Here is a 16222-nt window from a genome sequence, read left to right as displayed (position 1 = left end):
ATATATAGGCAAAGGAGTTCCAACAAATAGGCAATTACTTGTCTGGTTAATTCTTCTGGTGAGGACTACACATCAAGGTAACACTGCTGGATCTCCTGCAACTGGGAAACAATAACCTCAGTAGGCCCTCCTAGGACATCTATATAATTGATACTGCAAGTCTTCACGACACACACATTGTATGTAGTAGGTCAACGCTTTGCAGTTTAACATAGCTTCAGTCAGCAATATATGCTACATCTATTAATGTAAGTAGTAAGCAAAATGTCAACATATCAGGAAATATAGAGGATATTAATATTTTACATGTTTATGTAATGATAGATGCGAATATTGCATAGCAGTACTCTATGAGTTCTTTGTATCAAAAATTATAGAGACATTTCTTGTAACCTAATAATCTCATCTCTTTCAGGTTGTGGTAAACGAGTTGTTCCATTAATAGTCAACAGAATAATGTCTGGAGAAATTGCGGCCAAGGCTGCTTGGCCTTGGCAAGCTTCCCTTCAGCGTAATAACATACATCAATGTGGAGCCACTTTGATTAGTAATACATGGCTTGTCACTGCAGCACACTGCTTTAAAAGGTAAGTTATTGACCTTAAGTTGGATTCCACTACTGCTAAAAAAAAAACTCTGAGTTTTATTATGTTCTGAGTAATAATCAATGCCCTCAAATATTATTTTAGTAAAATGAGAAAAGCTTCTTTCAGGTTTTTTTCTAAAATAATGTAACTCTTACATACTTATTTGGAAAGTTAGTGGAGGTAGTAGTCATTATCCTAGTATTCACTGACCACATCCTCAGAGTTTTAAATAAAGAAATTGTATAAGGAAGCAGAAGTCATCTAATACAAAATCATTTCTCAAACAATACTCTCCATTTAACACTAGTGTCTGTTTCTGCCAAACACTCAGGCCAGTCACATGCTGATCATAAATAATCAAATTAATTACAAAGTGAAATTGAAATCTTCAGTGGGTGTAGGAAGTTGGTTAATTGTGATAATAAAGAACTGCTCAAATCAAATTATATATCATTGACATGAGGGGATCTGGTGGAATTAGAGGGGTTCACAAGCAAAATGATAAAATTACCAAGATGATAAGGACAGGTACTTTAAAAGAGATTCCTTTAAATAACAAAGGATTAAGAGGCACCCTTGGGCCACCCAATCAGAACTTCATACAATATACAGAAGATGCCAAAAAATGTGTACACATTTTTTTTTTAAGATTTTTATTGGGGAATTGGGGGATGGGAACAGCGCTGCGGAATTGGAGAAGGGGAACAGACAAGTTGCTGTTGGTTTGTTCTTCAGTCTAGTTGTGGAGGACGTTGCTTCACTGGCCCAAGTTGGAACCATCATTGCGCTCTTCCCAGGCGAGGCAGATCAGTCGCCGGCTTCTGGATGGCCGCTCACCGCGGCTGCTGGCTACACACGGTAGCCCATGGCAACCCACTGCCACAGAGGCTGCAGCCTTATGCCGTCGCCGGCGACTCACAGCAGTCCAGCTCCAGGTTGAGCTGTTGTTCAGCATCTTAGCTGTGGAGGGCAGTGTCACTGGCCCTCATATGTGGGATCCGAACCGGGGCCCTCTGGCGTCCCAAGCCAGTTCTTAACCATCACGCCACTCGGCTGGCCCAATGTGTACACATTTTAAGAAAGGAAACCTCTATTAAAATTGTAATACTCAATATATACCTATAACAAAAAATGAATACAAGTCACATTTGACTTCTGCAATTACAAGTGGTTGCAGCATCTAGACACTTTTAATTAAGGCAAACTACTGTTTGAGCAACGTTGACCAGAGTGTCCACTTGTATGCATTTTTTTGGCACCCCTGGTATGTCAAGTGCCTCTTGACAATGGTGCTGCAAAAAGCAAAGATAGGGCCGGCCAAGTGGCGCATTGGTTAAAAACTGGCTTGGGATGCCTGAGGGCCCTGGTTCAGATCCCACCTATGAGGGCCAGTGACACTGCCCTCCACAGCTAAGATGCTGAACAACAGCTCAACTGGAGCTTCCATGAGTCACCAGCGACGGTGTAGTCTGCAACCCCTGCTGCTGTGGGTTGCCATGGACTACCATGTGTAGCCAGCTGCCATAGTGAGCAGCTGTCCAGAAGCTGGCGACTGATCTGCCTCACCCGGGAAGAGCACAATGATGGTGCCAACTTGGGCCAGTGAAGCGACATCCTCCACAACTAGACTGAAGAACAAACCAACAGCAACTTGTCTGTTCCCCTTCTCCCGATTCCCCAGCACTGTTCCTCTCCCCCAATTCCCCAATAAAATCTTTAAAAAAAGAAAAAAAAACCCAAAGATAGCATTTGTGCTGCCATATGATTGTTTCAAATGAACAATAACAATTGTTTATTCATTCTGAGCATAATTACAACCTACATTTTATTAAATATAAGATAAAGTGACTTTTGCATAATTTTAGTTTTATCTTTCAAAATAACTACTCAGACCTTATTATTAATATTAATATTTGAAATTGTGGATTTCTTTCTACGTAGTTTTACTTTATGGCCTTTCTCCAGTACCAAATATCATGGTGATAACAAGGGTTTCCTGGGTTTCTGTGTAAAGCAGCAAGACTTGGTGGACAAAAAATCGACAGCAGGAGAGCTGGATCTGCTCCCTATAATCTTGGGCAAGTTATTAAACCAGTGTGTTAGGAAATAGATGGATTCAAGTTCCTTTTGAGCCCTAAAATTCTGACTTTTGATACCATAGCAAATTCTGCCTACCTATGAGTCTGAGTCTATACGGAGACTTAGAGTCTTAAATTCGAAAGACATGAGAACTCAACAGAGCAATATGTTAGAAAGCACTAAGTAGGAAGCCAGTTTAGAACTGAATATCTCAAAGTAATGGAGAGCTTACTAGCACCAATGTTAGTCAGTTTTGTGGTAGATTATTCTACTTTTTAAAATATCTTTATAACATTGCACAACAAATCTGTAACCTAATAACTCCATCCATTGATATTTGTCCTTTCATCTGGAAAAACAGGGATCAAATTTATTTCTTCATCCATAGGACAGCTGTTCCTTAGTTTCTCTTTTTTAGCCCAAACACTATAAATAAGTGAGCATTTCCAAACTATATGTGAAAATAAATTTGACTACTTTATTTCACAGCATCAACTTCCAGATGTCCTACCATCTTGGTTTCTTTGAATGTTCCTAATTTTGTAAGTGCCTCTCTTAAAACATGCTTCCAAGAACTAAACACACTTTTCAAAATAGTATGACTAATGTCATAAAGACAAAGTAAAATGGGAAGTCTTCTGGAAAAAAAAAATAATATAACTTGACTGCAAGGGTAATAGGTAGCTCAGTAACTAAACAACTCTAGCCAAAGGTTGATGATTAAGAATTGCTGTATAAAAAATAGATTGAAAACAAACAAACAAACAAACAAACAAAAGAATTGCTGGAGAAATACTGAGGATATTTTTTATGGCCCATCAAAGACCTCAACTCTGCACCACGTCCAAGACAGTATATTTTAAAGGCTTGGCAGGTGATGTGGAAGTTATTCCCAACAAAGTAGCTGATGACATATGTTGGAAAGGAAAAACCAATGTGTGGGTAAAAAAATCAGAAATTTCCAAAGGGCTTTAATTATGTTAGAGTAATAAGCAAGATCTAAATGATTAATTTTAGCAAGTATAAATGTAAGGCTCTAACTTGGGGGGAAAAAACACGAAGTATATCAGTACAGAAAGTAGATTATGTGTTTTAACATGTGAAAACTGCCTAGAAATTTTTTGAGGCAAGTTAGCCCACTTGAGTCAGTTGTTCACAAAACTACATTGTGATTTAGATTGCATTAAAAGAAATGCAGAACCCAGAATAAGTGAGATGTTAGACTCTGTTGGTCAGATCCTGCCTGGGAGAGTGAATTCTGTCCTGGATAATACACTTAAAGAGAACTTGACAAAATGAAATGCTCTTACATAGACTTGGATGGTAAAGAAAAGTGATAGTATATCCATACAGCCTTGCAACTCAATGCATGGTTCACAGACCAGCACTATTCACACCACCAGGGAATTTGTTAGAAATGCAAGAATCTCAAGACCTATCAGAATCAGGAGCTGCATTTAAATAGGCTCCCCAGGCTCTTTGTATGCACATTAGAGCTTGAGAAACACTATCCTAGAAGACAAAAATTTTATACTGAGAAAGTTCTGGTAGAGAAAATACACAGCTATAGTCATATATCTGAGGCACTTTTCTATGGATAAGAATTAGGAAATCAAAGAAGAACTTGTCAACAGTCAGAACTGCTCAAAGATGAAAGAGATTCCAAGGTGAAGAAAGGGATTCTAAGGAAAAGAAGATATCCCCACCTGCAGAAGGGTTCAAGCATAGACAATTGCCACTTGAGAGTATTCTTCCTATATATTAAGCTCCAGTATGCTACAAACATTTGCTTAAGTGCTTAAGAATTGTGTTATGTGATTCTTACACCCACCTGCTTGGGAAGTCCTTTTTCACTGAGGGAAATAAGAAAAGTTAAATAACTTGCCCAAGGTGACCATGCTTGGAGATAGTGTTGCTAAACACAAGAATATGTCTTCCTCATGACAAGTCCTATCTTTCAAGCACTGGATCAGTGAGAGGACTAAATGACTTCCTATGTCCTTTCCTACTCTGAGATTATTTGATATTATTGTAGTCTAATATTGAGTTAACACTTTAAGAAACCTCATTACATGACTGGTTTTTTTAAGCTAATAATCAACAAAATTCCCAAATCATTTTTATAGGGATGGTTTCCAGACCAGGGGTTATAACTTTAAATTTTTACAATTCATTTGGGGTTCTAAATTACTGATTTATATTTATTAATTACATCTTATTGATTTTGTCCCAAATTAAAAATTTAGAAAGTTTATTCATAATTCTCACTTGGCATCTCTCATGTAAGGTATTTCTTTCCTGTTTGTCATCTACAAATGTAATAAACACAAGCTGTACTAAATAGTGTCAGGCCATTGTTGGAAAGGGTTAGAATGATCACTCCATTTGAGTAACAACAATTCTAGGTCTGTCCTTTGCATTTCCAAGTTCAAAATACTTGATTTAGGTCCATTTCCTCTAGGTCTGATTAAGTTGAAGGAACAGATTTGCACCAATGAAACTCACAAATGACTGATTTATAAACAAAAATGTCAATATATTTATACTATATAACAAATGTGTTTATAAATCCAATCTTTATTTTGATTTTTCTAATTAGAGTATATTTACACATTAAAATTGTGTATAAAACCAAAATTTTAAATTGCCTTAAAAATAATAATAATCCCAACACAATTAACAGCTGTCAAATTGAATTTATAACACATTGATATGTTTATGTACTTTTTTCTGTGACTAGTTACCCATTATAAAATAAATTAGTTGAGAAACGAATATCCATGTGGGCAGTATCTGTCTCTTGGCTTATCCCTCATGGATGATGTTCAATTAATTAGTTAAGGAACAGTTATCTTGCTATTAATAAAGATTTTGATGGCGAACTATGTCCTATAAAAGGAAGAGCAGAGAGAAGCAAGTAGACTTGTGATACTAGGCAAATATTGGGATGTCGGAAAAGTCATGATATATTTTTGCATATAAAACATAGGAAAAATACATCATGACTTTTCCAATGACCCAATAGTTTAACTCCTCTAGGCCTTATTTCCCTTAAGTATAAGAGAAAGTATAAAACACAGGCTTTACTAGATGATCTTTCATTACTAGACAATTTTTCCAGTCCCATATGTACACCATCCACCAGTTGCTCAGGCCCACAAGCTAAAAGTCACATACTATCTCTCACAGCACTTATGACAGCTTTTACCTCATCCACCCTTCCCTCCAACAATCTATTCTCCAGAAAGAACCAACATGATTTTTTAAAAGTATAAATGAGACTGCATTACTCTCATTTTAAAATCATCCAGTGAATTCCCATATCACTTGAATAAAATCAAAGCACTTTATTCATGACTTACAAGACACTCTAAAATCTGGTTCCCACTTACCTCTGTAACTTCATTCCCCATCATTACTCCCTGTGTCCTGAACTGCCGCCCATCTGCTCTCAGGCTTTGGGAAGTTTGTCTAGAAACTTGTCTTCCTATCACCTCACAGCCGATTCCTCATCAACCAGGTATATTAGCCCAAATGTCTTGTCCTCAAAAGAGCTTTCCCTAACTACACCCTAGCATGCTTTTTCATTGATCTATTTTATTTTATTCATAGTCCTTATCACTGTTTAAAATTATTTATCAATTTCTTCATTTGTTTCATTATTTTTCCCATCTGTTTTGTTCACCACTTTGTCCCTAGCACTTGGAATATAGATCAGCACATATATGTTCAACAAATATTTGCTGACGAGATAAATGAATAGTATTTTATGTGTTTTACAGTTCTAAAATTTAATAATTGGATTAGTTGTAAGATGCTGTTTGCATATGTTTTGTCTTTCAAAATAGTAGCAGCACACTATATTTAAATAGTCCAAGAAAGCTATCATTGCAACCAAGTATTTTCAGGATGATATTTTCCCTCTTACTACCTACATACAATTATTGTAGTGCAGTTCACATACCTTGTTCATTTCTAACCTTTTCCAGTAATACAAATCCATATCAGTGGACTGTTAGCTTTGGGACAACAATCAACCCTCCGTTAATGAAAAGAAACATCAAAAGAATTATTGTCCATGAGAGGTATCGCTCGCCAGCAAAAGAGTACGACATTGCTGTTGTACAGTTCTCTCCCAGAGTCACCTTTACTGATGACATCCGCCGGGTTTGTTTGCCAGAAGCCTCTGCATCCTTCCGACCAAATTCAACTGTCTATATCACAGGATTTGGAGCACTTTTCTATGGTGGTGGGTATCTCAAAAACTATCACAGTGTCCTAAGCCTTATTTAGGGCAGTGTGATTTGATCTCCATCCTTATTATCCTGCCAGCCATTTCCACACAACTTGGATTAGTTAGGGTTTTTGTTTCATAAGTGACAGAAGCTCAACTCAGATTAACTATAGCAAAGAATAATGATTAAATGGAAAATTTTGCCTTTGTAATTTGGAAATCAAGAGATGAGCTGAGTTTGGCTTCAGACACAGCTGAATTCAGTTCTTATGATGTCATCAAGCTCTAAATCTCTGAATCTTTCCACTTCCTGGCTTTGTTTACCCCTAGGTCCCCTTTAAATGGAAGGATTCTAGCTCCATATAGTAGCAGCTCAGGATTGACGTCATCTTTGACTAGCAGATGCCAAGGGAAGAACATATCCCTCTCTTTGTTGGAATCTACATTGATCCCTGAAAAGGTCTCTTTTGGCCCAGCTTGTGTCCAGGGGTACTTGAATTGACTGGCTAACTCAAATATTCCCATCTATGCCTATACCAAGAAAGGCAGGTATGTGATTCACAGCCTGGTCAGAAGCACACTGAATGAAAGAGAAGCAGTTCCAAAAGGGTGGGCTACAAGGAAGACATAAAAGAAGCGAGTGTTTCTTCAGCAACACTAAAATCTATTTCTATGTGCCATTCTTTATGCAGTGCCAGGTGTACATCAGATATGTTGTAGTCTTTATGCCCACCTTCACTCCAAGAACCCCTCACTTTGAGCTCCATCTCTGTGAGCCTCCTCTATCCTTTTCTTCTCCTCCCTCCTGTAGTTTGCTCTATCATTTTCACTTTCTTCAATCACCTCACAAATTTTTCCTGTGCTCAGCTACAATCTCCATTTGCAGCAAAATCTACTTCAGAACTAAAGAGGCTAATTTGAGAGTAATCAGAGATAAGAATATTATATAAAGATAAATCATCTCTGATAACAGAGCTCCCATTGCGCTCTCTAAGGTGATTTAATTGATATATTAGCGTAATCTCCTAAAAAGTAAGAACAATTTTATTTTTTATTGTTTTTTGGGGCATACTTAGCCAGACACACTCTGGATTCTAAAATCTGGCCCAAGCACATCCAGATACTCATACAACAGAAAGAGGGTTTCTTTAACTACGGCTTGAGAAGAAAGGGTTTTCTGAGAAGGACCAGATCCATTCACAGAGTTCTATACAATTTGCTTAGGTACAATAAACACTAAGGAATAAACCCTTAGTTCTCCATCTCCACTAAGGAACTTAGGAATATCTTTCACTAATGTGGCCGGGAATAGGCTTGATGGTCTGTACATTTTCTCCAAATGTCCCATGTGGTTTCTTTGCCTGCACTCTCTCTGATGTGTTTTCTCCTCAGACAAAGTTGGCATTATCTGCTTTATGATGATGAGAGGGGCATCTCAGGTTCCCTTTGGCTTGGTGGGAAGAAATAGTTCTGGCCTGGAGTTTGAGGCTGGTCCAGAAATGTGTCTGCCATGATACCCTGTGACCAGCAACAGACTACAACCAACAGTTATGGAGAGTACAGTATCCTGAACAACAGAATACCCACATTTTTTAAGCACACGTCGAAGATTCACCAACACAGACCATATCTAGGTCTATAAAACAATCCCAAACAAATTTAAAAGAATTGAAATCAAAGACAGTGTGCTCTACAGTCATAAAAGAATAAAACTAGATACCAGTAACAAAAAGATAACACGGAAGTCTTCGAATGCTTAGAAATTAAACAACCACTTCTAAATAATCCATAGGTCAAAGAGGAAGCCTTAAAGAAAATTTTAAGTACACATGAATGAAAATGAAAACAACGACCAATCAATATATGCAGGATGCAACTAAAACAGTGCAGAAATGGAAATGTATAGCAAATGTGTACATTAGAAAGGGTCTCAAATCAATAATCTAAGTTTCCACCTTAAGAAACTAGAAAATAGCACAATCAACTTAAAACAAGCAGAAAGAAGGACATAATAAAGAGTAAAAAATGAATAAGATGGAAAGCAAGAAAATTAATGAAAAAGCTAACTGAAAAAAAATCAGTATTTTGTGAGAAATGTCATTAAACATTCTCACAATAGTTGAGAAACAGTTGGGGATTTCCAGGATTTATTTAAAAACAGCAATCATGATATCAACTGGGGTTGTGGTCTCATCTGCGGCTCATCTGTGGTCTCATCTGCGGGTTCTTTCCCCAGCTCACTGGTTGTTGGTGGAATTCAGTTTCTTGCTGCTCTAGAACTCACTACAGCTTGCTTCTTCAGTGCCGTTAGGAAAAAGTCTCTGAACTCAGGGAAGGCTTAAGCCCTTTCTAAAAGGGGTCACCTGCTTAGGTCAGGCCCACCTTGGATAATCTCCCTTTTGAACTCAGTGTCAAATCAATTGCATCTTATTACACCTGCAAAATTCCCTTACCTGTGCCTAATAACATATTTTAATTATAAGAATGACATCCATTATATTCACGGAGCCTACCCATACTGGGGGTGGGGAGAGGAGATCAGTAAGAAATCCTAGGGATCATCACAGTATTCTTTCTACTATAGTGCCAGTTTCCCAATGAGTGTATGTTTGATATAAATAATCCGTGAATGCTTGTGACATTGTTAGTTTCCACCATAGGCAGTTGTCTTCCTGCCATAATATTGGTTTCTACAACTCAGGATCTAGTTTATAATCTGGAGTCCCAAAACTATAATACATAAAAAATGAAATTATTGCCTTTAAATGTCATTTTATGTGCGAAAATACTTCATAAAATGTAAAGGGTAAAATAAATGTACATAGTATTGTATTATTTTATCAAGCCAAGGGAATACTAGACCTGCAAAGTTTCTGGAAACAATCTAGAGTCCACAAATACAAACTGTATTTTTAAAAAAAGGTCTTTCTAAATTCATAAACTGATTGTTTTTAAAAATAAAAATACAAAGGTTTTCCAGAAATGAAAACAAAATGTTTTGCTTGTTAATATAAGCAGTTATAAAAATGCGATAAGGATAAAAATTATTTAAATATGCCAGATTTTAAACAGATTTTTTTTTCCTCTGGAAACTGCTTACATTTACCTCATTCTGTACTGACAAAGTTTAGAAAACAGTCTGCTCACTTTATTCTAGTTAAAGATGCTGATTGTAAACACTGAAATTACTTTGTTTTTCCTGAAGGTGAATCTCAAAACGATCTTCGAGAAGCCAGACTCAAGCTCATAAGTGATAATGTGTGCAAGCAACCACATGTGTATGGCAGTGATATAAAATTTGGAATGTTTTGTGCTGGATATCTAGAAGGCATTTATGATGCCTGCAGGGTAGGTGGAGAGAGATTATTTTGATATTAACTCAAAACGTGTTTATCTGGCTTAAGAAATAGTCTGTGTTCTTTATATTAGTACAAAATAAAAACATCTTGTCAGTTCAAAAATTTCTAAATGCAAATTTCACAACATAAGCATATTTTTAATGATTTTTAAGCAAAATGAAATAAGCAAAGAGTTTCTTTGATGCTACCAAACAAACCAATATAGTTAACTTATCTTAATAACAGAAGTCCAAAGGGTTATAAAACTCCCTTTCCTTAGGGCTCACATCTAGAAAAGAAACAATCATGAACAATGAACTATGATGTGATGTTATAAATGATATAATGAAGAGTAAATATTTTTAGCTAGAAGGGAACTATTTAGAGCAAATATCAGAGAGATCATATGTAAATGAGGCCTGAAGGACAAACAGCACTTACCCAGTTACGGAATAAGGAAATAATAGAAAAGAGCATAGACACAATTCTGAAGGTGTGAAATTACAGTTAGTATTTGAGGGAAACCAGGGTAACCTGTTGGATCTCAAAACAAGGAAGATGAGAGGTTAGAAGCAATTAATGCTGAGACGGTTGATTAGCCCATGTTGTGAATATCTAGTACTCTCTGTCGTCCAATACCTGTCCTGCATGTATATTTTCTGACAAAGGTATAAAAGTGTACTTCTCCACAGAGACACTTGCTTTATAATGTGAGGTCCCTGAAAACTTCAAGGAGGTGATTCTACATGGTGAAATGATGGGAATGGTGGCAGCAAGCCCAGAGTCCCATAAATGACACACCATGGGCAACCTGTCAGAAAATACACATAGCACGGTAGGCTGGACAAGAGCAGGATCTGACACACATCTAGCCTCAGTTGTCAAGAACGTGGAGGAAGACAGCGAGAATTCAGGGAATCCAAGGAGAGGTCCTTCCCATGACAAACAAGTGAAAGGTGGCAACAGGAGTCTAGGAGAAGACATGGTATGCGTGCGGATCTAGGCAAATGGTGAGATTAGTGACGAGCCTCAAGAAGGGATGGTGGTCATGAAGAGACTTCACTGGATTGGGGCACAGAGGCAAGATTCCTACCCCACAACTGTGCAAGTGAGTCATAAGACAAAGCTGGAGTTGTAGAAAAAGTGGGGAAGTTATCGAGGGACTCAGGCACAGGAGAACAAGACAGGAATATAGTAACTGTAACTGGGATACATGGTGTTGTAATCTGTCTGAGAAAATGGAATTCCAAGCATCCTACTTAGAGTCTGAAGAAAACCAACATCAGCTTGATTTTCTGTGTTGTATACTTGAAATTTGCTAATAGTAGACCTTAGGATTCTCAGCACACACACACACACACACACACACACACACACACACACACACACACACACACCATACACGGTAACTATGTGAGGGATGAATATGTTAATTAATCTGATGGTGGTAGTCATTTCACAAAGTACAGTATGTCAAATCATCATGTTGTATAATTTAAATAAATGCAATTTTATTTCTCAATTATACATCAATAAAGCTAAAAAATAAAAAATTAAAATGTGGAATTGCACTTTAAGGCTTTCATAACTTGAAATCAACAGTTTGAATTAATTATCCTATAACTGATAATCCATATAAATGTCTAAAAATAAAATATGTTTCATCAGAATATTTTAAGTAATAAGCTTTATATTTAGCTAATTTTATTTCTCTTTTTAAACTTTTTTTTTCAGGGTGATTCTGGGGGACCTTTAGTCATAAAGGATCTTAAAGATACCTGGTATCTCATTGGAATTGTGAGCTGGGGAGATAACTGTGGTCAAAAGAACAAACCTGGAGTCTACACAAAGGTGGCTGTTTACCGAAACTGGATTGCTTCAAAAACGGGCCTCTAATTCACTATAAAAGCTAAACATAGAGAGCTGTATGCAGGCCATACGTGTATGAGAATCCAATTATTCAGTGGATATAGTTTAATGAAGCAAGATTAAATAATTGGACCTAATAACAAAAGACATATAACATGATTTATTTTAGAATTACGTTAATTGACTAATAACCCATATCCAATTTATAAGGGATTTAAATTTGTAAAGCAGTGGGTCAGTTTAGCTTGGCTTGAATAATACAGCAGAAATACTCAACTGTTTAAATCATGCAAACTAGAGTATAAAAGAGGAGCAATGCAATTCTTTGAGGATAATCCATGAGATTTTTAGAATGTTTTTGTCAGAGGTGTTCCTTTCATTGAGAAAAACTTTAAACTCTCTAAGAGTTCAGAAAACCATCATAGAAGTTCCTATCATTCTCCAGAGTTCACAAATATGGTTTTACCTATTTCCCTATTCTTCAAGATTTTCCAAAAGGATTTCCACCATAAGAAATGAATGTCCTATTTATAAACCCATTGGAGGGATTGTTGTAAAAGAAAGATTTATTAGGAAACAAAGTATGGTGATAAATTAAGCCAGAGAGCTAACTTTTTTCTGTGGTGAGCCCTCCCTTATTTTTTGGTGATTTTTTAACACACACACACACGTACCTATCTTACAGATAGACCCAGAGAAAGCCTAGTTAATGAACGAGTATATATATAGTAATCTGCTAATCAAAAGCATATTTTTGTTATAAATTTTTTGGGAAGGTAATGATAACTTCTTAAACAGTCCTAAACAATGCCACAAAAAATTGACATTTTATAGATGCATTTACATGTTTGCACCACCAGAGGGTAGCTTTGTACATTATTATTGGAAGGTTAAATGCCCAGAAAAAAAAATGAGAATTTATTAATCTACTGAATAATCAAAGAGTATTGTCTTTTGACATAGAAAGTTTATTCCTTTGTATTGCTGCAGCTGAATATCCCCTAAGGCTTGTGGCAGTAGCCTATTATAACCATGAAACTCTAGTTTTAAAAAACAATGTTTTTAAAATAAATATGAATTTTGAAGACCTACCACGCTGAACACATGAACAAAGGAATCTGAAAGAGCAAACGTACCCCTTGAGCAAAGTGAATATATTAGGAAAGCCAAGCTCATGTATTCCATGGTACAATTGAATGAAGGCTTCCTGGAAGTTGTTACTCTGCATGACAATACCTGCTAAACTTCAGGTTTGTGGGTGGGATATCATTTACTCATGTAGTTGAAATATAAGCCAAATTATTGTAAATCTGAGTTACTTTATAATATCCCTCCCCACGTGTTATTGAGAAGGTATGAAAATACTCCCAAAATAATGAAAGGGAGATTCACAAATTTACACACCAAAAGAAATTGATCCATAACTTAAGCTCATAGAATTTTAAAATTTAGGAAAGACTGTCCAAGTCATGCAGGCCAAGACACTTATGGTCTAGAGAGCTGAAGCCAGGAAGCATAAATGACTTGGTAAAGCTCTGGGTAGATTGTGTCTCCATGGGGCTGAGAACCCAGGTACCAATTTCACATGTCCGTTTCCTTGCCAAAGATACAAAGATGGGTGCCTATATTTATTGAGTCATCAGATCTATACAAATTTCAGCAAGTGCTATTGAATCTGTTTTAAATTAGGATACCCTTAAGAGAAGAATTTTAAATGGTGAGATTCACTCAGGCAGCTGGCTGCCAAGTCTCTGAATTCACTTCAAGACAGAGTTGCTTCTTCATATATAAAAATATACACAGGCATATAAATTATTCTATATTTTGGTGGTATATAATTCTGACTTTTAATGTTAATACTTAAGAGATTATCTCAGAGTTATAAACTTTGTATTTCTAAACTGTTTGGTGCAGCATTTCATTCTGGGTCACATGTAAGCACATATTGATAAATCATTTTAATAATAAAGTTGGTGGTCGGAGCATTCTATAAATAATATCACTGAATCTGTGTTGGGCCAAAGCATGAATCTTTCTTTCAGCTGAGGTTAAGTTCATTTCTTTTAAATAACTTGTTTGGATCACTCTGAAGCAGGATTTCTCAACCTTGGTGGTTTTGACTTTTTGGCCTGGATGATTGTTGTGAAAGGCTGTCCTGTACGTTGTAGAATATTTAGCAGCATCCTCACCTCTGCCTATGGATGCCTGTAATACACTCCTTCCCCCCAAACTGTGATAAGCAAAAATATCACCAGATATTAGCAAATGTCCCCTAAGGGGTAAACTTGTCCCCTGTTGAGAGCTACTGTTCTGAAAGCATTTTGATCTTTTGCAGAAATGCAAGAGATACCTCAAATTTGACATTGAGTATTCAAAAACTATAGTCTCCTGATCAAACCAAACATTCACTATGATGTTCCTAAAAGAAACAGCAGGATAAATGACTTATATTTCAGTCAGTGGCTAATTCAAATACAGACTGATCTCCCCACACACAATGCACTTGGAAGATTTTTCTCACACCTCTGCCATGACTAGAGTATACTCAGAGAGCACCATTAATCATTACCATGAAGACAGGTTTTTATAAATATACCCTTTAGTCGAGTTTCTCTATCTTGACCACATCACAAAAACATATTTTATTTTTTTTACATTACAGCTCCAGAAATACATAACAAAATACATATATGTTAAAAATTGAAACAGAAGTTTCACAAAACAATACCTTATTAAATGCAATAAAATCCAATATTTTCTATTCTGTACTATTTCATTTTTTAAAAATGCTTGCAAAGTCAACAAAACTGATGTCACAATATAACAGGTCATGACCTGCAATGTCTATAATACATTCTGGAATACACACCCATTCTTATTAATGCCATATTGTTATTATCTCACCTACTCCACAATTCTTCCATCTTCCTACTTTATCCATTTAGCAAATTGCGCCTAAATGTGGTACTACTCAATAATGTTATTTCCATGCTCTCAAATCTTCTGCCTGACAGAGTCTAAATCCATGTCACCATAGCTTTTAAGGACCTTTACAATCTTCCAACAACCAATAGAGTTTTTGTTTTGCTTATAATCAGGGCTCCTAAGTATATAAGCAATACGTTACTATCTATTTCCTGAATACATTCTTTCCTCTGGTCACGCAATGTTCTCTTCACTCTACAATTATCTATTATCCCAGACAAAATTGCTCTCTATCCAAAACCTTTTTGAATTTTTTTGTTCCTCCTCTAAAGCATTTATCATACTTTACCCTGTATTACCATGTTTATGTTCGTGCATTACCTCTAAAAATATTTTAAGTTCCATAAGGCTAAAGACTGCTTTATTCATTTTTGTATCTCCCTCGTTATGTAAGACAGTATTCTGTATATACTGCGTGTAGTGAGAGGATAAATTAACAGAGGCTAATTATAATTCCTAAGAAGGAAACAAACCTTAGTTCTCAGTTGTTAACTGCTTCCCCTATGTCACTTCCCTTTACACTGCTTTCCGACCCATACTGCCCGTGCTTTGCATATCCTTGAATGTTCCTAAAGACCTCCTGCCCTCTGCCTACACCAGAAGTAACCAAGCTACAGTAAGGCAGGCCCTTCATGCATGATGGTGACCTTCCAGAGCCTCTAACTCAGAAACTCTTCCCCATATTCCCTTAAATAAGCACATCCCAAATGCATAGGGATAGTTGGAAATAAGGCCAAAAAGCAAACCTCCCATTCCCTCTATTACTTTGTTTTTATATCATCTACCAAGACTATCCTGTCTTCCTCTTTCTCCCATGGACTTCAAAAATCTGAGTATTTCCAATGGCCACGTTAGATATGCTTAATTATATTCTTCTGATTGAAGCCCTTTCTTACTGAATTTGCCGAATGGGAGACAATAGAGATAACACTAAAAATCATATACATTATCTACTTTTTAAAAGCTCACAGAAATAAAGGAATTTGAATTTCAGGGAAAAAATGGTATTTGGTTCATCAAATTTAATTATCCATATAAGATGTGTTTTCATTTCCATTAGTAACCAAGATTTAACTGGCAAATTAACTTTTAAAAACTATTTTGCTGTTTTCCATGGTCAGGGGACTCCT

General features: G+C 36.4%; 1 protein-coding gene across 1 annotated transcript in view; it reads left to right on the top strand.

Moving 5' to 3' along the window:
* TMPRSS11A (transmembrane serine protease 11A) overlaps positions 1-12267 on the top strand; it is a 35460-nt gene extending 23193 nt beyond the window's left edge. The window contains exons 7-10 of the mRNA XM_019631459.1: positions 416-587; positions 6656-6915; positions 10106-10248; positions 11973-12267. Of these exons, the coding sequence (XP_019487004.1) occupies positions 416-587; positions 6656-6915; positions 10106-10248; positions 11973-12134 (737 nt within the window). The 3' untranslated portion in view covers positions 12135-12267. The remainder of the gene's footprint in view (positions 1-415; positions 588-6655; positions 6916-10105; positions 10249-11972) is intronic.
* Positions 12268-16222: the final 3955 nt, after the last annotated feature.

The sequence above is a fragment of the Hipposideros armiger genome, unplaced genomic scaffold (assembly GCF_001890085.2).
Source record: "Hipposideros armiger isolate ML-2016 unplaced genomic scaffold, ASM189008v1 scaffold_1001, whole genome shotgun sequence".
Lineage (NCBI taxonomy): Eukaryota > Metazoa > Chordata > Mammalia > Chiroptera > Hipposideridae > Hipposideros > Hipposideros armiger.
The sequence above is the reverse complement of the archived record's forward strand: the minus strand, read 5'-3'. Positions and strand labels throughout refer to the sequence as shown.